At 40.5% G+C, this 26,772-nt stretch overlaps 2 protein-coding genes across 3 annotated transcripts in view; both read right to left on the reverse strand.

Moving 5' to 3' along the window:
- Positions 1-7,018: 7,018 nt before the first annotated feature.
- On the reverse strand, positions 7,019-17,233 carry LOC122759931 (ras-related protein Rab-18). The gene is made up of 7 exons (XM_044014941.1): positions 17,027-17,233; positions 14,981-15,036; positions 12,270-12,331; positions 11,913-11,985; positions 11,042-11,160; positions 9,615-9,681; positions 7,019-8,917 (listed from the first exon to the last, which is right to left on the reverse strand). Exons 1-7 carry the CDS (start codon positions 17,092-17,094, stop codon positions 8,748-8,750), a joined length of 615 nt encoding a protein of 204 aa, XP_043870876.1. The 5' UTR covers positions 17,095-17,233; the 3' UTR covers positions 7,019-8,747.
- A 1,171-nt stretch (positions 17,234-18,404) lies between these two features.
- Positions 18,405-26,772, reverse strand: part of LOC122759930 (integrin beta-1-like) — a 29,441-nt gene continuing 21,073 nt past the window's right edge. The window contains exons 8-17 of one of the 2 annotated variants that reach the window (XM_044014939.1): positions 26,504-26,599; positions 26,016-26,105; positions 25,678-25,818; positions 24,228-24,430; positions 23,871-24,109; positions 23,540-23,762; positions 21,882-22,117; positions 21,185-21,351; positions 20,051-20,131; positions 18,405-19,630 (exon numbers count right to left, since the gene is read on the reverse strand). In XM_044014939.1, coding sequence (XP_043870874.1) covers positions 20,051-20,131; positions 21,185-21,351; positions 21,882-22,117; positions 23,540-23,762; positions 23,871-24,109; positions 24,228-24,430; positions 25,678-25,818; positions 26,016-26,105; positions 26,504-26,599 — 1,476 coding nt within the window. In that variant the 3' untranslated portion in view covers positions 18,405-19,630. The remainder of the gene's footprint in view (positions 19,631-20,050; positions 20,132-21,184; positions 21,352-21,881; positions 22,118-23,539; positions 23,763-23,870; positions 24,110-24,227; positions 24,431-25,677; positions 25,819-26,015; positions 26,106-26,503; positions 26,600-26,772) is intronic. The other variant, XM_044014940.1, reaches the window with a different exon arrangement.

Consider the following 26,772-nt stretch of genomic DNA (forward strand, 5'->3'; position numbering starts at 1 on the left):
TCACTCAGGTTACATCCAAGGCACAATAAAGGACTCCAAATGTTCAGTTGTGATGGGAACCTGTAATAAGGTTAGCGCCTCGAGCTACGAGACCCTTTAAGACCTGAGGAAAACACCCAAAAGGTTCAACCTCTGAACTCATCCCTTAACTCTGCTAGGCTGAGGTCTCACCTGGTGGAAAAATGCTTCCATGGCCTTCAAGACCTCCTTGTGTCTTCAAAGGCAGTGAAATTGGACGTCTTTTGGTATCGCCGGTTTACAACAAATTCTCTGGTCTGACCCCAAAAAACGAGATCAGCATGCAAAGAAAAATAAGCAGCGCAATTACAACACAGGGGCCAGATTATTTATACAAAATAATGAATTAGTTTCTATACATGCCAATCATCTCACCCAAAAGGGAGTTTATTAATATGGATTTTTTTTGCTGTGGCAGAAGCATGTGTGTAGTCCATGAAAACGTTTATGGCATGTGGAAAGCTAACACCCGACCCTTGTTGATACAAAGTGATTAGTTTATTATAGAAGCCGACGGGCCTGAGTAGATGCCTGTTTGCTTCCATCTTGTAGCGGTCGCATGAGTAGAACCCGGACGGGTGTCCTAATATGCTGAATGACGACACGGTCACGGAATATGAGACATGAGGCGGTGTGTGGCCATGCAACGGTGTGCCACAAGGGACAGGAGCACTGTGAACACAGGGAATTATGGGTGGTGGTGGTGGTGGTGGTGCGATGAATGAAATTACTCATCCTTCCATTTTGTTTCTACAAGGCGGCTGTGGCCCTGCTGCCTGTCTGTCCTGAGCCCCTTTTGCTTATTGCCACAGTAACCTGAGGCTGGGATGAAAGCAACCCCCACAGTGAGAGGAGTAACCTGCTCCCGCTTCCCCTACACTCTGTGCACAGGGTGCTGTGTTTGGGGGAATAACAAGTGTGAGTTACAATACAATCATTTAGATTTAAATTAGATTGACAGAGTATCAAATATGTTGAAACTCAATTACAGTCCTGTTAAAGCTGAATTGACTTACATGGACCCAATGCCAGAGGTTCACACCAAACACGTACAGAGGTTTCCTGTCTGTTCTTATTAAATTAGGGGAGGCCTAGTGTGATTGATGGGTACACATGCAGACCTGCTGCTTCTGAGGATTTGGGTAAGCCTCTGTGTTGACAGAATACGTAGCATTTCCTGATAGGACTTCATCCTGAAGATGTTTTTACTGTGCATATTTAAAACCATTTAGGTAGACGTGGAAGCTGAAACAATAAATACATTGAATTATTATTATTATTAAAGAATACTTGTATCAGGACCACACAGGGTTGAAGAACTGTAATCACTGGTGGTTGTCGCTCAGTAGGTAGAGCGTATAGTGCCATGAAGCAATTTGCGTTGCTTGCGAGACCCAAGACTTTGCGAGACATCCCGATTCTGAGATCTCTGGGTCCTGGAGTGGAGATAGCCCACAATCGACATAGATATATTAAGCATTCGTGTTCACCGCATTCTCGCACTGTTAGACGGCCTTTTCTTGTTGGAAACTGAACTAAATAAACCACTAAAGGAGGCTGCTGGATTACTGCTGCCGCATGTATTAAGTTTGTGCTCAGAAAAAATCTGTGTAACTGTGAGATAACACAGCAAACATATTCTTTTGATATCATAGACTTAAGCAGAGTAGATTTTTGTGATGTGGCCAGAAACCTGTTTTTCCTTGTGTTCCTGCCGGGAAACATGTTTTCAGGCTGGTTCCCTGCAGTGACAGCACACTGTTGGCATGTCTGACATAGTCAGCACTGACTATGTCAACACATCACAGCAACAGAACTATCCTTTAAAGTAAAAGTTGTTTTCTAATGTGAAGATACTGAACCCCAATTTTCTCCTTGAATGGTTGAATACTTTCTTAGCGAGTCAAGAGAAGGGAGGTCTACTGACTTCCCTGTAACCCAAAGGACGCTGAGGCCTGCTGCAGGTCACACAGCTCAAAACAGATCAGAGTCCTGAAACAGGACGCTCCCCTTGCTTGATGAAATGTCAAAGGGTCTAAATGTAAACGGGTGCAACAATGTAAACACAAGTTCTCACATAATCAAAGTGTTTCCACCTGCAGTGACAGACCCATCAGTTCTGGCCATGCCAGTCATTACCTCACGGTCCTCTGGTGCTCACAGGGTAACCTAAGAGAGGCCAGAGCTTGACTTTGGCTGATTTGGAGAAAGGAAAGAGCAGGAGCAAAGGGCTATTTTCCGCTACCTCACCTCAGAATGTAAACAGTCAAACGGTCTGCAGACCTACAGAAGCCTCCAAGTCATTTTGTCCAGAACAAGGAAGGTTGGCTGGAGAAAATATGGTTTGTTATTTTTTATGAAAAGATTGAACATCAAAACCTGAGGCTGGGACCACACTTGATGCATGAGCGGCCTGTCTACAGATTAGAGCAGCCACACTGACCGTGAGTGAGCCACACTGTACTTTTTGGGACCATGCGCCTATTTTCTCAAATGAACAGTAAACATGGTTTTTACCATAGTTTCAACGTCGGTATCTAAAGTTTGACTGACACATGACAGTTGCAGCGGTAGCTGGAACCAATCCCAGTTGACATGGAGAGAAAATAGGACAAAAGGTTACACCCTGGACAGGTTGCCAGTCCATCACTGGGTCAACATAGAGGCAAACAACCATTCAACTCTCACATTCACACGTACAGTATACTGTCGGATAAGTGTCCAATTAACTTCATCTGCTCCAAACACTGTGATGCATGCATTGGACAACTGCAAGCAGTAATGTCTGTGTTTTTGTATCTGTCCCTATAAAGAACTCATGCTCTTTATTTGTCTATTTACTTGTACTTTTATATTTTAGTGTTTTGTTTTGTAACTGTAACTCTCTTAAATGAATCAACATGTTCAACACGACTGCTTTTTAGCATATTCAAATGTGGAATATGTTTATTCAAACAATAAATAGCACTGAACGTGTACGCTCAGTTTCATAGGATAGGTTTTTCATGTGCAAACCAGAGAGCTGTCTATGGGTGAAAAAAAAAACAATTGTGAATTTGAGAGAAGATGGGAAATCAATCAGAGCTATTGCACAAACATTGGCCAGAAGAAGAAAGAAACCACTGGTGTACTAAGCAACAGATGTCCAACAGGTAGAGCAAGGAAAACATCAGCAGTTGATGACAGAAACATTGTGAGAGCTGTAAAGAAAGACCCTAAAACAACTGTTAGTGACAGCAGCAACAACCTCCAGAGGGCAAGAGTGAAGATATTACAATCTACTGTTAGCAGAAGGCTACACCAGAAGATGCAAACCACTCATGTGCAAGAAGAATAGGAAGACCATGCTGGAATTTGCCAAAAAGTACAAAGATAAGCCTGGGACAAAGTTTTATGGACGGATGAGACAAAAGATGAACTTTTACCAAAGTGATGGAAAGACTAAAGTTTGAAAAATGCTCATGATCCTAGAGGAGGCTTGGGCTTGCATGGCTTCTTCTGGGATGGGCTTAATCTTCACTGATGATGTAACACATGATGGCAGCAGCGAAAGGGACTCAGAAGTCTACAGAAACCATTTGTCTGCCAATTTACAGAAAGCCAAACTGATTGGGGGATCCTTCATCATGCAGCAAGATAACGACCCCAAACACACAACTGAGTTCATCAGGGGCAAGAAGTGGAAGGTTGTAGACTGGCCAAGTCAATCTCCACACTTAAACCCTATAGAGCACGCATTTTACCTGCCAAACTGAGAGACTGAAGGGAGTAAAACCCCCAAAACAAACAACAACTGAAAGAGGCTGCGGTGAAAGCCTGGATGAGCATCACAGCAGAAGAATGCTAAACTTTGGTGACGTCAGCGGGTCACAGGCTCGATGCAGTTATTGAAGTCAAAGGATTTGCAACTAAATATTAAGTCTTATTCCCTCTAATCCTTTTAAAGTCTATCTGTGCCAATACTTTTGCTCACATGAAAAATGGGTGGGTTTCAACCAAAGGTGCTATCTTCTATGTTGTGTATCAGATCCAGATGTAAGTACCGGGAAGTAAAAGCTGAAATGTTCCTCTTTTGTCTCATATTTATCTTTTGATGTTGAACCCAAATGTTTTCAGTCTATGGCAAAAATAAAGGAATTGGCCTCACTGTTCCAATACTATAGGACACTGTCGATGTATGAAAGTGTGAGTGAATGGCAAAACTGTTGGTCGTCATTGATCATTATCATTAAACTTTTGGATGCCAGCATGTATCAAGTCTACACAAAAACGTGTAAACCTACATTCTTGGCCACTTCATTCAAATGACAGAGGAGTATTTAGTTGATTTAAACATAATAAATTCTAAAGGCAAAGCCTTCATAAAAGATTGAGCAGGCGACAGTTTACCTGTGTGAACACCAGAGCGGTGATGCAGCTGTGGCCCCGGCCTAAGGGCCATGAACTCGTGTTATGAAAGTGAACTTTGAGAATGGCGATGCAGCCTGGCTGAACTTATGGAGAACATATTAGTTTCTCACTCCAGTACAATACAGGTGGCTGTGACAAAGGATGATCTTTCCACTCGTCTTCGTATTCTTAGAAGTCTGCATGGCAAAACAATTACCCCACAGCAAACCAGTAATAAGCCCGACAGAGTGAGTGACGCCTCAGAACCCAACACCTTATGAAACGATGCCGGACGTCTCGTAACATTTTTACACGTGACAGCGCGATGGCACGGTCGCGAGGGGCTCGTCTGAGCACTAATCCATACAGCCTGCTGCCTCTGCAGGCAGAGGAGGAGCACGGAGACAAGGCCGTTAATGAGAGCCAGATCTGCTCTGTTAGCTTAGCGCTTGGCTGCATGCTCGAATAAACAGCAGGACAAAAAAGCAGTCCATTAAAATTTCCTCAGACTTCTCAGGCAACAAGACGGGGCAGTAAAAGATAGTTCTGGTATTCGGGCATGCTACTAAGACTGGATGGGCAAAAATAACGTATATTCTCCATGTGATGCAGCAGAGGAGATGTAAAGTTTAGACAACAAATCCTGGACAAATGTTGAAAAGTGTTACCCAAAGAACGATGTTTGTCCATGTCTGTTGGACAGTTGGTCCACCACGACGCCAGAATCTCAGCATCTGTCAGGCGAACCGCCGCGGAACTTACTACAAACACTGAACCGTGAAGCACGCTCACTTTGATGATCCCCACATTTACATGACAGCAGACATTGTGACATGTTTCAGCAGGACAGGCACAGGTGTTACTGATCACAGTAATGACGGCGCCGATCAGGTCAAGTGAGTCAAGACAGTGTGACAGTGAACTAACATGCACCCTGAAAGGTAAATGGAACGCGGCCATAATTAATTTGGTTGTTTACACTTGTGCTTTTCCTACTGTGACCTGTTAAAATGGCTACAAAAACAAGGGCCCATGAGGTTTGAGGTAAGTGTCTCGACAGCTCGTAAACACACTCGCGATTTGGGAAATACATTCATGTCCCTGAAATTACAGTGACCCTACAATGATTTACAATCCTAGTGTTTATTGCTAATAAACAAATAACACACACACAAGGCTGATTTAATCACTCTTGAACAGTAATTACTTTTCTTATTTCAATCCACCTACATTTCACCTTCTGTAATCTTTGATTTCATTTTCTTGTTACTGTGTTTGTTATGAGTTCTGGCTTTTGTAAATTCCTTGTAAAAAAAAATCTACAAGGGCTGTAATGATTAATTGATTATAATCCATTAATCGGTTTGGATGTTTGTTTTTTTTAATGAATAAAGCAAGTTCTTCAATGTGAATATTTTACGGTTTCTTGAAGAATAAGTTAGACATTTGAGATGATCATTCCAAGGTTTGGGAAACACTCTTCAACATTAACATTAACAACAAAGGACACCTATTCTTTCAACACTTTCTTACCCCAGCAATCATCTTAAAACCCCAGATATATTTTACATCTTAAAGGTTATTTTTCTTAAACAATGCCTGAGTGCAATTACTTTGTGATAATAAATAGACACAAAAATTATGAAAGCATGAAGTGATTTACAAATGTGAATCTGAAACTATAATTTCTGAAAACAACTAACTCAATTATCAAACTAAAATGTCAACATTTTTAAGTTTTTATTGTCTTTGGTTATGGGGTTGCTGGTTGAAAAACATTTTATATTCATTTTATAGACTGAAAAATATTCGGTACATTAATGAGTACAAAAAGGTAATTGCTTTATTTATGACTTTCCTAACATTTCCATCATATCAAATAGTGTCAACTTTGATTTTCCAGCAGTGAGGTCTCACTAAACAGAGATCTGTCCTGCTTCCCATGATGTGACTAATAAAACCGAATGTGAATCAACAAAACCAAAAATATAAGAACAGTCAGCTCTGCCCCTTGAGTAGCTGCTGTTTTTCCAGTGTAGGCATGAGGAAACGACAGCGCTACAGCTCAGCACATGGCCCAACCACATGAAGGCATTATTACGCCGTGTGCCTCCGATGTTGTTTGACTGAGACATATTTCCAGACGGCTGCCTGGACTGTGGCAAGAGATGAGGGATGTGCTACAAGGGAAGAGTCCTCGCTCCGGCTGCCAGGTCCGACCCTTTCATAATCGCCTAGGAATTAGGCACATCCCAGTTAAAGCACTGGTAGAGTGACTTATGGCAGTGGTTGTGTTTCCTGAGAAGTCTGCCAAAAAGATGATTTAGATAGATCACACGTCTGGGATAGTGGTTCCTCGGACACTGTTTAAACACAAGTCTTTATTCTGAGGACAGAGGAATGTGAAGGGCGCTGAGTGAAAGACCCATCACCTAACAGTGACATTTCCAACATGGCAACGGAGTTATTGGTTAAAATCTGTTATGAAAACTTGGGACATTAAAGCAGTTACTAGAAAAGGGCAATTCTTCATTGGTTGTCATAGCAGCACTCGAAGTACCAGATGTTTATGGCTTTGCAACAACAAAGAGTCTGAAATCACACCTACATATTAAGTTAAAAAAGACTTTTATTCAGTTTAATACACAGGGCGGTTCTGAAGTGAAATAAGCATACATTCAGCAAACAATTCATACAGGAATTATCCACCAACATTCCTAAAAGACACACAATTCACAACTTTACATGTTTTAACATATTTATGAACACAAAAGGACAGCTATACCAGCTTAATAAGTAAAAGCCTACTTCTTCTTTTGTCTTATTATACTGAACCAGTGAATCCTAACGGTACACCTGGATGCAAGGTTTAATATTCAGCGAAGTATAAGTTAAAATCGTTTATAGTAAACAGACTCTGAAGGTCATTCACCAGACAAACAAAGACAAAAGAATGGCACACAGAATTTCCCATGCAATTTAAAAGATTTTAAAAAATGATAATATTTCAAACCCCCAGATAAGACATGCTTGTTCTCCATGTCATATTCATATCCCTGTTACAACGGCTCTCTCGCAGCTACATTTTCCCAGACCATGTACCAGCACTCAAAAACCACAAACATGTTCAGAGGTCAGGGGTACAGTACATTTATAACTGCTTCTCAGATATACACAGAGATAGAAGTACTGTGAAAACCATTAGCAAAGTGCAGCACAAAGCTCTTTCTCTCATTTTCCAAAATTCTGTGGAAACGCCCTCATGACTCACTGTCCAGTTTAATATTGAACACTTTTCCTTTGTCTCTGCACGGTCAAAGGAATCTATATCACAGGCGCTAGCAGTGCTAGTGATACGACTGATATTATCTGTCTCAGCGAGTCTGTCACACTCCGTTAAAGCAACTCATTATGAAAAAAGCTGTGCAATTTTAAGAGGTCGTCCCCTTTCTGTGCACCCAGTGGAATGCTTGCTGGTGCCAATCTATTTTGATTAACGCACCCATCAAAACACACCAAGGGTTTGAAGTCAGAGTCAACAAATGGAGGAAAGCGTCATTCCCAACATTTGGTAACTCTATTATGTTCGACAGAAATGAGGTGGTTGTGCAGACGACAGCGATAGATGATCTGAGAGTGTTGTAAAGGAATACAAGATAGGTCAGCTTGATAAGCTTCTCTAAAAGCAGCATAAAGTTCATAGTGTCATTGCTGGGGGTGGGGGGAAAGAGGAGAGAGCAGGAGAAAGGCGAACACTGGAGAAAAGTCATGTCAGTCCTGATGCACGCGCTAAGGCTAGATGCTGCGAGTACAAAAAACAGCAATCTGGGGTACAAAAAAAATTCCTATTCCCTATTATCCCCCTCAAGCCATTTGCATGGCAGATTTTGGTTGACACATTTGGAATTAACTGTTAACAGTTAAAAACTGAATGATAAATAAACTGACAAACTGAAAAAGGAATACTTTTGACCCAGGGTCTTAAACTGCAAAAAAAACATAAAAGAAAGAAAAACAAGAGGAGCATCAACTCACTTGAATTCCAATGAAAAGAAAGCTGAGCTGCGTTTGCATTTGAGCTCAGCGTCGTTATTAAGAAGTGTGCAAAACGTAGTGTCTGTGAGGACACAGGTAGTGTGTGTGTGTGTGTGTGTGTGTGGACGGTCAACCCTTCAGCAGAGCGGAGACAGTCCTCAACTGCCTTTATGTCACCTCAGCACTGGGAAGCACACAGTGGGAAGAGGAGTGTTCTTTCAAGTGAGTGCATTTGTGTTTTTGTTGGTGGGTGTGTTGTCTTCATATGTGTGCAGGTGTGTTTGGGGATGTTATGTAAATGTCGTCTAGACCAGGGAGCAGTAGCCGCCACAAGATCCACCGCCCACGTCCTCGTCGCTGAGTTGGACTCCTCGGCCGTGGGTCTCACTCTGCCATAAACCAGGAGTCTGGATGATCTTTTCCACCAGCTCCTCAAATGCACACTGAACGCCATCTCTGGTCTTAGCACTCGCCTCTGGGAGCACCGAGTATATGAGGAGGGAGGGAGAATAATGAAATAAAGACAGCAGGAGCAGACAGAGAGACAGAAGTGAGATAAGAAAGGAAAGATGAGACGTGTGTGTTCAGAGGAAGGACAGGAATGAAGACGAGACACAGATACAACAGCGGATCGTTCATCTGCATCCTGATGTCATCATCTAGTTGTGGAAAATGTCTTAACAATCATAATAATAATAATTACAGACACTTATTTAGGGGCTGCAGTCAACAAAATGCTGTCGTGTGTGACAATACCCAGAAACCTAATGGCAATAGCCACAGTATGAGGAAAGCAAGCTTACTTAAAAGGCTATTTCATAAACAATTACCTTTGGAAATACCTTGAGAAGATGAAAATCCGTTCCAACAAATAATTTCAACAGTAACATTTTAAAGTACTTAATGGAGATAAAAAATGCTATTAAACTTAAAATGCATGTCGTTTCAGCTCTTTTACGTAATCCTTCAATGACAAATGTATAAAATAAAAGCACAAGGGAAAAACAAAAACACATGGAAGATGACACATGAATCCTGATTTATAAATAGAACTATGCTAGCATTCCTCAGCAACTGTGGTAGTTATTTCTACAGCAGCTTCCCCGGTATAGCCGTCTGCTGTAACTGACGCCCCACAGGTCTTTGCAGAGTAGGGAATCCTCCCAACTTACCTATAAAAAGCATGGAATGTTTTCTCGCAAACTTCAGACCTTCTGCTCTGTCTAGCTCATGGTTTTCCTAAAACAAAAGAGAGTAATGGCTTATTTGAGGTCTGCTGGGCAGAGAGCTGTCAGCTACTGTGGTCTTCACAGAGCAGAGAGAGGAAAAGTGATTTTCACAGACAAAGAACAGGACACAATAAATTTATAATACTCTACTTAGTGGGCATTTTTATCCCTGCAGACTGGTTCTGGTACCCTGGTAAAAGACCAGCTGTCAGAAATATCAGAGTGGGGCAGCCATGGTCATTTAGTTATGTCATTTGTCAAATAGCTGTAGGCTCATCTATTTTTTGTACAAAAATATACTACCATTTCTGGTGATTCATTTGGTTTTTTTCAGTGGAATATACACACTGGTGACGGATGAGAAGGAAGAATCTGAGAAATGGGGAGAAATGCTCCATCTTTTCGGCAGAAGAGATCACTGAGGGAGGGAGGGGAGGCAGGGAGTCACTTATATGGTTTAACAAGTATTAAAAAAAAAAAGGCTACAGCCCTGGAGGGACATGACGACCATTTAATGATACTTAAATGTGGAGTGTGTAATTTCTGTCACTGGGGTCGCTACCTCAATCAAAACAATAACAAAAGACCTAGTTAACTGACGTAGGGGAGCAGCATGAACTTCAGCTTACCTCTTGATTAAGTGACTGATCCTGTCGGCCGTCTTCCCAAATACGCTATGTATTCCACCTTTTTTTTAAGTTACATACACCACACAATGATCGTTTTTTTTAAAAAGTGTAACGCCGGCCGACCACCTCTCTCCTTCGCTCACTCTCTGCGCGCTCCTGGCGATTAGATGCCTCATTACAGCTGGTGAATCTCAGCTCTGAAAAGAGCAGGTAGGCGTCTATATCTGACGCATGTGTCACAAACACAACATGTCCTGCACCCGTTTCAAAGTAAAAGCACCTCATTTTTTTCCACAAGGCTTTTATTGTGAATTATTTGCAGGCCCAGATGCTGCGCAGCCTCATACTATAATTTTATTGAGTATAGAGGAGCATTTAGAACATTTATTTTTATGATGCAGCTCCACAAAGCAGAGGATGTCATTAAAAAGCAACTGAAACAAATGTAACAGTCTGTTACTTTGTATATAAATACATATTTCTATGGATTGAAAGTGTTGGCTAGTATAAGTACTCAAAAAAAATAGTCTTATACTATTTAGATTTTATGCATCCCATCATACAGAATTTTCTTTTTAAGAATTAATCATAGTAGTAGACAAGTCTTTTCAAAAAGTATTAATTTCAAAAGTCATGTCAGCCAACGGCAAAATAATGAGCTGCTGTATCTAATCAAACAACCTTGTAAGGCAGAACTGGAACAAAAACACTTGATATTCATTCATAGAAAAGCCCACTCACCTTGTCAATTTTGTTTCCAACCAGCATTTTCACAAGGTCATTCCTTGTACAGTACGTCTCCAGCTCATTGAGCCAGTTATCAAGCTTGGTAAAGGTTTCTCGCCGTGTGACATCATACACTGGAAAAGCAAATGAACGAGAGATACTCAGAGTAAAATCAGTTAGACAATCAAAACCATCTTTACAGATGGGCATTAAAACATAGTCACGTCGCTGTGCACGTACTGAATCTGAGTCTGTGGGAACCACTGATGATATTGTTAACTTCAAAACATTTTCTTCATGGGTAAATTAAATTGAACAAATGTTATTGTAACTAAAATGGAGAGACATTATAAACTTTTACTCACAAGTCATTTGAACTTTTTGAAGCGCCAGCAAAATACTTGATTAAATAATAAAAGAAAGACATTAAAATCACTAAAATAATACAGTGATAACTAAAAACACATGGCTGATAAAACCAAAGGGTTTGAAGTTTTTGAAGAACACTCTCATATTCCTAGTTCTATAGCAGTGCACCTTCTGTTTCTTTGTACGTCATTAGAATGGTCAAAAACCACAGGCTGTGGAGGAAGTCTGTTTTTGAGGTTTAACTAAGTTCCTCTGCGTGTGCATATTCATGCTGTACATGCATGTCCATTTGAGGAGGGTATAAACTAACTTCCAGAGAGACAGGCCACAGCGTGTGCGTGTGTGTGGGTCACAGGATGAAAAGCAATCACTCCTTTTACAGCGACTGTGAAGTGAAGAGGGCAAACCCACAACACTCCTCCACATGCACACACAACCCCCACACATGAACACATGGACGTACACGCACGTACGCATGCACACGCACAGTGATGGTGGTGTTAACAGTTTGGCTTACCCAAGATAACTCCCTGGGCACCACGATAGTAACTTGGCGTGAGGGTTCGAAAGCGCTCCTGTCCAGCAGTGTCCTGCAAAACACAACCAGCTCAGTGCAACTGCCCAACACATTTCATTCAGAAGGAAAACCAGGGCAGACAGACATAAACAACAAGTCTGACTCATTGGTGTCCCGCATGCAGCATGCAGGCTGAAATGATGTTACAAAACCGCCATCTTGTGGACATTTGAGGGAACGGCCAGTCTGTACTCACACGAGGAGTTTGACAATTAACCTGAATGCTCTCACTAATAGACAACTGCCACTTGTTTGCCACTGTTAAGCACGACTATACCCACAGAGACTGTCACTTACCCATATGGCCAACTTTGCCTTGTTTCCGTCCACAGAGATGGTCTTCACTTTAAAGTCAACACCTAGACAATGAAAAGACAGTCAATCAGACATAGCTTCATGATGACCACATCCTGCTTCACTAACAACATGATGACTCTTACAGGTTTGGCCAATTACTGCCAAGAATATTAGAATGGCGACAGACAGACTGTGATTACCAATGGTGAACTGTCAAAACACACACCACACAATGTCGTTGAACTTCTGTTAACCCCGACTACTCAGACTGGCATCAAGCCAATCCCATGTTCTGGATTTAAATTATGGCAAGTCTGTGTATTCATAAAAAAACAAAAAAAGGTGGTGTGGTTTAATGTCTTAAAAGAATATCAATACAAGTCTGTATGAAAGGGGGGGAAAAAAATCCACCACCTGTAAAATGGCTCAGACAGCAATGATTCAACATTAAAATCTCTGCCAGGTCCCAAAGGTCGGGACATTTACATGAAAATAACAATGTTGTCCCCATTGCCCTCTACAAGTAAATCGTCTGTATTGTCTTTGTGCAGTGTCTCAGTGAGCAGAGCGTGCAGTGTCTGGATGTCAAACTGGCCAGAGTTTTTGGATCCACTGACAGATTTACCAGGGAAATGTACACTTGTGATGGGCTTGTTTTTACATATGGGACTGGAGAAAGAAGAGGGCACCAAGACAAGGTGAGGATATATGACTCACACACAAATATACAGTCTGGTCACACAGTCAATCACAACAACTTGCCCTCCCTCAAGTCCAGCACGGTTGCTCAGATACTGTTGCCAGATGCATATGGGGAGAAGTTTACACTAAACACTTCACTGAAACCGGACCAGTATGTTTCCTGCTTTAATTTACCACAAATTCCTTTCACAGAGAGCATATGCTAAAGCATCTGTTCGTAATATCATAATACAACAAGATGCCACTAAACTCGAAGTCATGGCTGCACTGATGCCCACAGGCTACGTCGTTCACGGTGGACCTCAAAAACAACCCTTCGTCAACTCAGGGAAATAGCTACAACATCACAATACATCCTGTTACATTTAAAACAATAACAGATGCTGTCAGAAGACAATGGATTGCCTTTACCTTGCTCTGTTTAAATGTACTTCTGGAGCTTGGTGTTCAAATAAGATAAATGTAGTGGACGACTGTATCAAGTCAGACGTGTTCATGACAGCAAGAGATTCATTATTCAGAGCTTATGCTATGTAGATGGCATCAAGATGGAGTGTAAAGAGTGACTTCTGTGGACATTTGTGTGCTTATATACAGCACTTTCACACAATCTCCTGAGAATGTCTGGACAATGCATGTCAAAAAGCAGGGTAGGGGCCGAGTCATACTTTCCATGTCTGCATGTGTACAGAGGTCCCCTCGGGTCAGCGTGACATAAAATTTGTCATTGCCCATTTCTGGACTGATATGCACTGACCCAAAGTGGATGAATCTGCGCACACCTCCAGTTTGACTCCGCGTGGACCATGCGCACATGCTTTCTGTAGCTTTAACTATTTCCAGCCCAGTTTGCCTCGTGTTACAACCTTTCTGCCAAATGTCTTTATCTTAAATAAGATATCAGAGTGCTTCAATGTTAACTCAGTAATACCTTTGAACAATATATAATTAAGTGATGATTGTGACAATGTAATGAGAAATAAAACCTCAAATTAACCATTTTCTGGTGGTGAAGGTAAAAAAAAAAGACCTGAATTGAGATTGTGTAATCCCAGAATAAAACTGACTTTTGTCTGAATCTGACAAAGTCAATGAGAGAGGCTGAAGTCCAGTAAAAGACATCTGTTTGGCAAAGAATCACAACTGGCAAAGTAACACAGTAGCTCCCCATGCCGTGACCTTGGAGAAAATGTGTTTCACTATTTCGAAAATATTGTAATATGTGCTTTTGGTAGTTTTAACAAAGACAGCACTGTGAGCTGACACCACCACCACCCCAAAATAATCACATTAGTTAGGAGAGCAAAAAAAACATTTTAAACATATTGAGATTGACAAATGTGGAATTCTAGACTGCTTAAATAAAAAAAAATGACAGTAATATTAAAGTACGCAATGTAAGTTTAAAACAAGTCCTGGAATCCAAATACATTTTTTTGGAAAGTGTTGCCTCCCCACCCTCCTCTCCACATAATCGTGGTTGCCAGGTATTGTGAGGAACCAATCCTGTGTTAACCAAAAGATGAGTCTATGAGGAGCTACACTTACAGCCATTTTTCACAACATAAATTGTATTTCGCTTAGTATTGGGCTGTAACTATAAATTGTCAATAAACCAGCTGTGCCATTCTGATAAGAGAGGCCAGTGTTTCAATTTAATTTTTTACATACAAATCCTTCAATAGAGCTATAGGGATGTTTTCCATAAATGTACACAAGAAACTCTGTGAGGCGTTAAATTATACATTTATTACGGTGGTTGTAGAGGACTACATCAGAATAAAATACATTATTGTAAAAGGGTTGGGCAAACCATAGGAACAACTCTCAATATAATTTCAACCAGCTGAACCACAACTTTGGGCCCGAGTGTTTTTTTTTTGTTTTCTAGAAATAAAGCTTGTGGCTGATTTTGACTGACTGGTGTTTATACTGACTTGCAGTTGCCACCACCAGTTCTTATTTTCATTTTTAGTTTTTCATTAGTTGAGCTCAGATGGATTACTCACCTATTGTGGCTGACTGTTCGGGGTCAAACGTGTCATCTGTGAATCTTAAAAGGAGGCTGTTGGCAGGAAGAAGGAAATAAGAATGTTTAGTCCTGTTATTAATCACTAACAAACAGCTGAATGTGAAATTCTTTCAACAATACTATTCACGCCAGCTTTTGGACTAGGTTCAGGTTTCCATTTGCCTGGCTCACAGAACTTGTCCTGCGGCCCCAGACTTATCTAATTCTGTATCTCTGTCTATTGAACACTTTGCCCTTCACTTGCATTCAAGGTCCGGATGATATTACCTCTAGATTCTAGTAAGGAGGACAGGGGTCATTTCTAAACTATGACTCATCCAGTGCAAATGCCTTAATCATGGTGCTGATGATGGGAATAAACTCGCTCTATTCCCTTGAACCGAGCATAATTTTCTTATTTTCCCTCAAGGGTCATCAGGAGGGATGCAAGGTGTATTTAATATGTGAGCTCCTTACAGCAGATGAGTTGTGCTTGGAGATAAAAATATATTCTGTATACGTCATTTGTTCAGGGGAAATGAAACTTGCATGTATTCCTTGCCAGGCAGACATCTGCCTTTTGATTAGAGGACGTCAACACAACAGATTGCAAGGAAACAACTTAATTGCGCTAAATCTGCTATTCAAAAATTAATCAAGTAGTAAGCAACTGGTCCAGAAGGATTGAAATGATGACGTTTGAAACTACTCAGAGTCTAATTTGTTAATTGTATTATGCAAAAGCCTATTTAATAATGATACAAAACTGGCACATGGAAACAACGCCCTTGGCCTGGATGATGCACAAGCAGCCAGCGTACAGTGCAGCTAGACACAGACTATATAAGCAAACCCAGGTCTATGTTTATAATGTTGACATAAACTCAGTCCCTCCTCTGAGGACATTCATTACAAGGCTGCCATCACAGTAAGCAAACCAGCAGCCCTGCGGGATGAAATGAGAAGGGGGAAAAAAATCGGATAAAAAGGATATCATTGGAAGAAAGAAACTACCAGTAAGGTTATGATTGCTACCTATTACTGCTGACATTCTGTGATCTAGACAGCATGAATTGATACAATTGATAACTCCTGGGCTCACACTTAGGTAATCCAAAATTATGTCCCGCTTGTCCGTGTGGATCACTTGTTGAGCACACTTAACATCCCAGTCTCGAAATTTTGTGGTTTGTGCAAATTTTCTGTGCTTGTTATTTAGACAACATGAGGCTTGAACATTAGTCTGCACCGAAAGATGATTTTTTTTTTGTCCACTTGCAAATTCAATGGTTGAGAGGCTTACGCCAGCAATGAGTGGCTCTGGAAGACAATACTGCTGTAAAATATAATTGCAGTGAGTGGTTAATGGTTCAGGCTGGCTGACCAAGCTCTCTACTGTCATACTACACTGGGTGAACTGCCAGACTAATGTTGTTTTACAACAACATGAAACTTTGCTGATTAATTTGTGTTTGCAACAAGAACTTCTAGCTCCCATTTAAGACAAGACATTTTATTTTGAAAGCCATACAGACCTTTAGAGCCCTTCAACTGCGGTCAAACCTAAGAATTAAGCCACTCCTTGTACATGACGGTTGCTGGGATTGGGAAACACCAAGTGAAAGCTAACGCTAAATACTGGTCATATATAGGGGGAAACAATTTTACATACAGTACCAAAAGAAGCGGCTCGTACTACGACAAAGTCTTTGTTGGTTTAGACTCACTGTCCACGCTTTAACCTAATACGCTATTTGTGAGCAAATATGATGTCACACATACAGTGACCCAATGTTAGCTTTAAACCAACAAAAACAAGGCTACATTTAATTCGTTTCAGCCGCAATGTGAGCTGTTTATCATGTTTTGTTCACAAAAAAGAGGACAACCACAGCCGAGTCGCCCCTTGTCTTTTAAACACAGTTGTATCCCCGTCCCTGGCATTACTTTCTTGGCTGCTAGGCTAGTAGCAGCAGCTAGCTTACGCTAACAGCTGCAACAGCGAGCCACGCCATCATTTTCTTGGGAGATAACTTGAGCTTACCTGGACTTCCCAACACCACTTTCTCCTATTATCAAAATTTTCAGCGTCGTCAATATGTCGTCTTCCATTTCCCCTTCACTGTGAGCTGTGTCAACCTCGTAAAACAGCTACAGCAGACTGTTTTCAACGACGTGTTAGAGACGACTTTCGCTCTTGTTTACAGCTTGCACCAGAGATATGTGCCTATCGAAGACCTCACTTCATCAGTTTCCGGTTTTACTTACAGACACATCCGGTTACTCACGATTACGTAATAGATTTGACGCCAAAGCATAATAAAATCAGATACTATTGTAGCGTATAGAAAGTTTGTCCGTTTTTTAACTATTATTATTGCCCTTTCTTTGTATTTTGTTTATTTATTCATTCTAACTAATTAAAGGTATTAACTTATAACACATCTGTGAATAATGATTTATGTGTTTTTACAAATGTCTTAATGATGTCACCAATTTGTCATTATTTTACTATATCTGAAAGCAGGTACAACTGGGCTCCAAGTCTTGTCCTTTTATGTGCTGATACCCTTTGATTATCTCTTCTTTTTTTTTTTAAGTATAATGTGCTCAAAGCCTTGGTTATTTGGTTCCAGATCACCACCAACATTAATTGATTTCTTACATTCCAATAATATTCCATTAAGATCCTGTATTAGTTATTATTTTTTGAGTTATGGTTCTCACAGAGTTTAATAACCAAACTGGGCAGGATCATAACATCATTTGGTGCTTGTAGCCGGTGTGAAGGGCGAGGAGACTGACACCTACAGACCATAGGTCACAAGTGGGAGTGAAGTGGCAAAAGAGGTCAGTGAGGTTGCAGGAGAGGCAAGATCATGGAGGGTCATGAGGAGGAATCAGTAATTCCTGATGTAATCACTGATTTGGACACATTCTTTGTCAAGTCTCAGTCCAGTTGAAAAATATATTGTGTGTTTTTGTAAAATGGGGACATTGGCCATCTTTGAGCAGGATTGGCTTGAAAATTCCTGAAGGAGCTTATCAATGTAGGTCTTGAGCTAGATAAAACACATGTGGCCATTCATGTGCCAAGCCATGACCGGATAGCTAATGGATAACTCATGCTCCAAATGTTTAACTAAAACTAAGTACTATGCTATGAGCAAAGCTTTATACTGCAGCTAATCATGTATGAACTGTGTATATGTGCTCATTGACAGTGTGGGCCAACTGCTCGGCGGGTTCAGCAGGAATGGCCTTCAAAATACTGGAGCTGCTTCCAGATGTAATATGTCATAACTCACTTTTCTGGTGCTTATTCTGAAAAAGAGAAGAAGAGAAAGAAATGTCCATGCTGTATGTAGTATGTAGTATGTGCTATGTATGTAGAGTATATGAGAACAGGAATGACACACGACAGCTTTTGTACTTTATTTAATAAATAACTCAAACAGCACAGAGAGAGAACCTGGTATTGAAATAAAAGGCACTTTGAAAACAATACTGAAAAGGCTTGTGTGTTGTACTTCAGAGGCATTTGGGTGTGAATACATTTCAGAGGTGATTCTCAAAACATCTGAACAAATATGTTGAATACAACATACCAAACTCACTCGCACACAAGTTCACCAGTTTATCGGACAAGCTGACAGAAAACACAGGTTTTTGGCATATGTGACAAAAACACAGGAGGAAAACCTGAGTGACTAATTATGTTACTGCACTTAACAAATAAAAACAATTCATTAGTTCATTGTAACTTTACAAATCCTTTGATTGTTCAGCATCACCACAATTTCATTAAAAAGTGGTATACAATCCCTTTGTGATAGTATATCAACAATACAAAAAACAATAGTTGATATTAATATTCAGCTTGCTTATTTAGTTCTTTAGGACAGACAACAGAACTCAATTTTAGGCATCAGATATTCCTTAATCTGCAGTTTAAAACTACATTTACAACCACTGCAGACTATTTTCTTTGTGATTCAATGACATTGTCTGGTCTGAGATGGATGCTAAATATGGTTCACTATTTCCTTTTGTAACTGATTTCTATATATATACTTTATATACACACACACACACACACATTGACGTAATGTGCAGCTATGGTCGACCTGAGTTTACACATTTAACTCAGGTCATGTCTGGAACACACAGAGACACACAGGAAGTCAGTGCACAGAGACATAGGAGAAGAGAGAAAAACAGAGACTAACAGACAGGAGCTGAAGAATTCTTGTTCAGATTCTGTTTTGTTGTATTGTCCTCACTGTGTTTTAAAAAAAAGCTAAACTGTCTGCCCATACCAGTGCTATGGCAGGACCAAAAGAAACATTACTTCAACTTCTGCAGATATGCAACTTTAAAGTATATACACATATTGTATAACTGTACATCTAAAATACAAACAAATGCAGGTAATTCATAAGTGTTAGTAAAAGTACAGATGCAGTGGCTGCATGGTGCATTATAATGATAAGGTGACAGGAACAAATTACATAGAACTCAGATCACAAACAAACTGAATGCTGCAGATATCAAATATTTCAATAGCAGAAGTTCATTGTCATCATTTTCCTTCATATTTGGGGTTGACCACAGTTGTGACAGCGCTTTTGTAGATGGGGTTTTCACCCTGAAAAGCAAAATTAGAAAGGGTTCGGTTACACCAATCATACTTTAATTTAAACTATGTGGGTGAGTAGAATATATTTTGGGTTACCAGTAAACACAAAGCATTCATTTAGATTACAGTCAGCACACTGTCATGCCTTATGACCAAAGACTCAAAGGTACAGCGTATGCCTCATGTGAACATATGACTTACCAGTTTTTATATTTGTAGCCTGAACATTGTTTTTTGCACACTCATGCTGTTTTTCTTTTTAAATAAAAAAGCAATATCACTCTTCGTATTTGTTTTAGATGTATAATAGGTATATTTGCAGGTGTATGATAAAGAAATTGTAGAAACTGAAACCGAGGGAAAGCAAGGAAGTGCAAACAGAAATAGCCCATGCAGGAAAATGAAGTGGAAAGTAAAAGAAATACAAACTCAAAGGGCAGCAGCGGCTTTACGTCCATAGCCTGGGTTCTGGAACTGATTGATAGGACTCTTGTATATGGGGTTTTCTTGCTACAGGCAGGAGGATGAGGACAGAAGAGAGTTCAGCGGGAGAAAAGTAAAACAGCACAGAAAAAAGGAGTAAATGTATAAAGAGAAAAAAAAACACAAGGTGGAGGCAAGATGACATGAGAAAGAAAGGGAGCGGTAAAAGTAAAGATGCAACAGCACTTGTCTTTTAAAAGAGAGACGGAATGACAAACCCCTCGTACAGAGGCTCTGATTTAGGGATCTCATGTGTGCAGATAGTTTGAACATGTTTCCTTCTCTTCTCTGCACCTGTGAAGAACTTAGGAAATTACAACATTGCTGCACCTAAATAAACAAAGGCCAACTCGCCCTGACTGAACAGCACCATCATTAAATTATTAAAGACTAATTCTGCTCTGAGGCTTAAGATAGCAGGGTTGATAATGACGACAAGGTTTGCTTGCTCAGTTACTTTATAATCTTTTCAGAAAACCCATATCAGCTTTAGTTTTACGATCCTCTCTTTGTTGATTAAAATCGTATGGAGATACAGACTGTCCTGCTCAATTTCAACACAGAGAGTGGTGCACTGCAGCATTGATCAAAAAACAACCTATAACCCACAGACACTATAGCTATGACACAGAGTAACCACTAGGTGGAGGCATATTACTGCATATCACTGATGAGTGATTCTACAGAGGGGAAGAAATATGGCGGGGAGGAGCTATGGCCACCTCTCAAAAAATGTAACTGTGCTCAGAGTGCATAACATTCCCAAAAAAGTCCAGACAATCTCTGACATTTTTCCCTTTCAGTTTGAGCGCCACTCAAAAGCAACAAATTCATTCTGTCTCTGCAGCTGTGGGACAGTAGAGAAGTCAAGTGAGAAACTGTGATGGTGTCAACAAGTCTGTAAATCTCATCTGCTCACAACAACAAATTATCACTAGTTCATTCCTTGACAGTGAGTGGCTCTGCAATCAAGCCAAACAACACCTGTTTTCCACATTTCAATTACTCAACCGAGCCCTATGCCAAGAATCAAAAAAACATTCCTTTTTCATAAAGCTGGTTGTGGTTGCAGAGACTCACCGTGTCCCATTTGGCATTCATCTTCTCCTTCTCAAACTTGGCGAACTCTCTCCTGTCATGAATGATCATCAGCAGCTTCCAGATGAGCAGTAGGGCTAAGCCGATCAGGACGATGCCGGCGACCACACCAGCTACGATTGGGATGATGTCAGGGCCTGCAGGGCAGTCTGAAATGCACAACATGATGCATTGTTTAGGCAGCTTAAATTAAAGCAGCTATGCAACTATGCAGTAATTTAACAGCTTTGGAGTCATTGTGATGGTTAAATGGCTTGTTGCAGGGAGATTTAGGGCCTGTATTCAACACCCCTACTGTCTGTTAGCGGAAAACCAGCCTTGCAAGATCAGGGATCAGGTATCGGCAATAAGATAAAGGCAGTGATAGCGTTATTTTTGGGTGTCAGTGCTGAGTTTTTACAGCAGTGAGGATAAAGTGGCAGACAATCAATGGATGGATGGATGTTGTACAAATATGTACTCCACAATTGTAGCTGCTGTGGAGAGAAAAAGGCGAAAAAGAAACCTGACTTGCAATGTTTCCCTTAAACTGTGTGAATGTGACAAAAACAACAGTCAGACAAAGTCACAGCCATACACAGATAAACAAATGATCTATTTTTTGGAACCCAACCACACCCTCTGTAATTAGCTTCCTCTGTAAGAGAGACCTTCCACACTCTGGTTCATGTCCTCTTACCCAGTGTGTCCACCACATGCACCTCCTTCTCTGTGTTGTTGTTGACAGCGTAGGTGTAGTAGAACCAGCAGTCGTTGGCGTCCCTCTCCTTACAGTGCATCACAGGATAAGTGGCGTCGTTGGGCTGAGGCAGCTTGTCTCTGTCCTTCACTTTAATCAGGTTGAAGTAGCTGCACTCGAGCTCACACGTGTCCTTCTTCTCACCTGTGCCAAAAGCTCGGCACTGGACACACTCTCTGCAGGAAACATGGAGTTGTTGTTCATGAAGAGCACTCATATATTAAGGGCTCATACTTCCTCACTTGTGTGTAGTTGTGTAATCATTGTGTAAACTCAGATCTTGAGTAAGGATGGGCATTATTTGTTGAATATTAGAATACCTCCAGCACATGCGAGCAAGGATATATAATGCAGGGTTCACTGCACGTTAAGCTAACAAGACCAGCTAACAAGATGCATTCACAGACCCTGGTAAATGTTATCACCTCTGCAGGATCTACAGTGTGTTGAGCTTCGAGGAGCAGCTTCAACATGCATTCAGGGAATATAAATTAAATTTCATCACTTCTGCAAACAAACATGAAATCCACTAACTGAATGCTTGCTGCCGCTGCCACCTTGTGATAATAGATGAACTGCAAATTAGGTAGTCATGAATGCAATCATGGATGAAAAGAAATAGTTTTATATCTTTCTAATATATTACGAATAGTCAGAGTATCTGATTGACTTTTATGATCAAGTGAATAATCTAATACTCATGACCTTCTCTAATCTTGAGACATTTTTATAAATCACTATAAACATACACACTAGGGATTCACTGAGATGAAAACTGTAAATCAGGAAACACTTGGCCAAAACACTGAAATAAATTATTATGCCAATTCTGTACCACTGTTTCTTTTTAATCAAATTTTTTTGTTATGGCTGGGACTGTATGTACTTACCTCACTAAAGTCAAGGAATTGCAATTGAGGTATTGAAATAGATTCATATTCATGCTTCAAAGAATAAATTGAAGAATCTATGAAAATATTTAGGAGGATCTCATCGAACATATCAGATAACAAGCCAAGCCTGGATCATTTCTCTATGCGCTGCTTTATCCCTACATCTAAGTAATGATCTTCATGACGAGGATCGAGTACAGTCGCGATGAATTGCAAAGAAAGACTTTCCAGCATTTAATAGGTGCCGTTCCACCGTGTACTCACATCTTGTTGGAACCGTTTTATTGGTGTTCCAAACTGATCTTGGACAAACTCTAAGCGGGAATAGACAGGCGCGTGCTGGCCACAGTTTTTGCATGCATCATCACAACATCCTGTTTCGGTGTTAAAAGTCTTTCATCTGAAAACCGAAAATGCCTTTTTTTTTGGCCATTTTCCGCCGAAATGTTTCGGTGCAACTCTAATACACACATCCTGTATATACACACATTTAAACATACATATATACTGTATACTTTGTCTAGTTAATACTGGAAAGAGAGGTAAACCTTTTGGCTGTCTGTATATTACACTATGCTAGACTGTATATATTGTAGCAACCCATATCAAGTTCATCATACATTAGTTGTAATTACATACAGGTAGAAAAAATGGATTTAAATGTAAAAATACACGTACACCGACATGTAATAAATCCAGACTTACTTGTGTTCAGTGCAAACTCCTGGACAGGTGGGGCATGTTTCACAGGTGGGACCCTGGAATTTGGGGTCAGTGCACTTACAGGTGCCACATTCACAAGTCCCTCTTCCATTGCAGATCTGCTTGTTGCTGGCCATACAAGTACTGTTGTCCATGGAACAATCACAGGCACTGCCGGTCCACAAGGCGTCACAGATACACACTCTACAGTCGCACCTTCCGTGTCCTAAAGGAAAAAAAACAAGCATAGAAATTTTAATTGACTTTTTTTTTTTCCAACCATCATCTTCACATCACCAATCACCAAAAACCTATGTAGAACAAACATGCTCACCTCCACACAGTTTGTTTCCAGAACGGTCACAGTTAAAGTTGTCACACTCGCAGTACAGTCCACTGTACCTCTCCTCAGGGTTGTCTCTCTTCTTGCATTCACATGTGCCACACACACAGTCTCCATTGTTGCTACAGATGTCAGTGCTGTTGTCTTTGCGGCAGGTGCGGTCCATGTCCTCTGTGGCTACGTCGTTGCTGCTGCATTCGCACTGTCTGCCCACGCGTCCGTCGTTACACCTGAGCAGTTGGCAAAGGGTGGAATTCTGAAGCATTTCTTAACCCTAACACAGACATCTAAGGACTTTATTAGATAAAAAAGACATAAAATAGACTGTGGACAAGTTAACAGACTTACTTGCAGGCTCCACACTCATAGGTCCCGTTACCAAAGTGGCAGAGTGGACTGTTCTTGACACCCCTCTTGTGACATTCACATTCACAGACAAAGTGCAAGGTGATCTCCACTTCCTCTGTGAAGCCCAGGGGCTTTATCTTAATGGTCTCTGGCTTGCCTTTATTCGGACATCCATTAGAAGTCACACTGATGCTAAACATGACCTGTAAATGTAGGGGTATGTCGGGGGTAAAAAAAATACTTTTTGAGTTTTCTTGTTTTTATTTTATTGTTAAAGCTGCTATACATACGATTCAGACATTAAATTACCATGAAACTGAAGTATTGGCTTTACTGATAAGATATGCTGCAGTATATTCACAAAACAAAATTTCCTTTGTGTGGTCAGTTTTGCCACACGCCGCCGCATGCCCAATAATGCAGCTCGTAGTGCTTCAGCACACGGGATCCCAGTTGTTATAAAAACCTCACCACCCCTCTCAAAACCGTCTCGACCAGAGGAGAAGATGAATTTGGTTGGGCAGGGGAAATGCATGAAAATAAAGACGACTGAAAGTGTGGATTGAGGGAATTGTAGACAGACACAAAGATGTGGTTCTCTCTGCTCAAGAGTTTAGGCTGTGAATCACCAAACAATTTTCTGTGGTGGGAGTTGAGGAATGCAGACATCAGTGATAGACAGGAAGTTAACCAAAAGATAACACATTTGACACATTTGTGGCTTTAAAGATGCTATGTGTCCTGCTGTGTAATTCTAAGAAACGCCTTCCTTCAGAAAGCAAAGAAAAACAAGTGAAAAAAGCATACTCGAATATTTTTTGGCTTCACTGTCAGTATTGCTTACTATAAATATTCACTGTGGCAGTAGTTTGATAAGCTTATGCAATGTCACAACACATTTAAATCCACCAACATCTTTTATTATGATGGGAGAGTTGGACCGCTGTGTTAAATCTTCTTAAACACATCCTGAATACTCTTAATAGGGTTAAGGTCTGGATTAAACCATGTGTGAAAATGTCATGCTCCCTCAAACACTATTTCACAATCGGAGCTTGATGAATCCTGGCATCATCATCTTGGAATACACCAATCAAAACCTGGTAATTTGGTACATTTAGGTTTTCAGCTGACCTAATTTTTGTGAGCATTTATTGTTGCTGATCCTAGAACCTGACCAAGTAAAGCAGCATATCCCCAAATCTTATCACTGCTGCCACAGGCTTGTATGGAAATAGGTAAATATTAGTATAGGACTTTTCTTTTGGCTGGGAAATCTAAAACAATACCAGGAGAATAGCAATGGCAAAATGTAACAGTAACCCCAATGGTACTGGTAGTAGGTACAGCCATAATGTTATACTAGGTTAAATAAGAATATGACAGCTAAAGGTCTAGCCATATTGAATATTATATTGAATGACAAAAAGAGCCAGTTTCAAATACTCACCTCATCTCCGATGGAGATGTTGGAGCACTTGCGTCCACTCTCGCCCTCACTAACCACTCCGTTCTTACAGCGAGATGTGTAAGCTATGGTCACTCCCTCTGGAAGTTTGTTGTTCTCCAGAATAACCTCAGATGAGAGAGACTGCCAAAACCAAAAGATAACAAAATGAATGTTGTTGTTTCCTGCACTGGAAAATCACCCACTGTGAGCCATAAACAAAAGCTTTGATGGGAAAAAAAAAGACTCTAGACTATTCCAAATTCCAACTGAATCACTTATGTGGTTCATGTGAGTGAAATATAACTGTGTTTTTTGGAAAGTGCATTTAGAGTACTTACATTGTAAGCATCTATAATAAGGTTGATCACATTGCTCGAGTTGGCAGACAGCGTGCCCACTGCAGACTTTGGTATCAGATTTTTTAGTTCCTGATGAGAGAAGAGAAGTTTAGAACAAAGCTCTGCTAATCTTATAATGTCTGAAATCTCTATTAGTAACAACACAAGATCATACAAACACTGTTTCAGCTGTAAATGCATCACACGAGCCAACCAATATACAACATTAACCTGATTTAGATGGAATCAATTTAATGGAGCTAACAAAAAAAAGACAGGAGAAGCAACACAATGGTGGAAGGAAATGATCAGAGATTCAAGGAGTTGCAGCAGCTGTACTTTTTATCAGCCCAGATGGTTATTTTTATGCACTGGGCATCAGCCAAAATCCACTCAAAAAAAATAAAAGTAAATAAAAAGAGAAAAAAAAAACCTCTGGATCATAAAAAAGAAGGTCAGGGTGAGATAAATGGACTGAAGGGACTAACTTGATAAACAGGCTGGAACTCCTCTGTGACCGCAAAGATTGTCTGAATGTTGTTGTCACTCAGCTTCTGGACCAGGTGAGCAATAGAGGGATAGTCCTAAAAACAGATGGAGGACATCACAGATCACATTTAGAAACATAATACACAGTCAACACATGCGGAAATGTAAAGGTACAGTGTGTAACATTTAGAAGGGTTTGTTAGCAGAAACTTAATATGTGTTTGATTGCTTTAAAATGTAAATTTAATTTTGTTTTCAAAGCCTTAAA

This window comes from Solea senegalensis, unplaced genomic scaffold, assembly GCF_019176455.1.
Source record: "Solea senegalensis isolate Sse05_10M unplaced genomic scaffold, IFAPA_SoseM_1 scf7180000012649, whole genome shotgun sequence".
Taxonomy (NCBI): domain Eukaryota; kingdom Metazoa; phylum Chordata; class Actinopteri; order Pleuronectiformes; family Soleidae; genus Solea; species Solea senegalensis.

What these genes read in the sequence shown, in the direction of transcription:
- LOC122759931 (XM_044014941.1), bottom strand. Translation starts at nt 17,094, where the DNA reads ATGGAAGACGACATATTGACGACGCTGAAAATTTTGATAATAGGAGAA. An exon ending in TGCCCAGGGAGTTATCTTGG is followed by an intron (nt 11,161 to 11,912) that starts GTAAGCCAAACT and finishes TTGCTTTTCCAG; the next exon opens with TGTATGATGTCACACGGCGA. An exon ending in TTGGAAACAAAATTGACAAG is followed by an intron (nt 9,682 to 11,041) that starts GTGAGTGGGCTT and finishes CTTTTGTTTTAG; the next exon opens with GAAAACCATGAGCTAGACAG.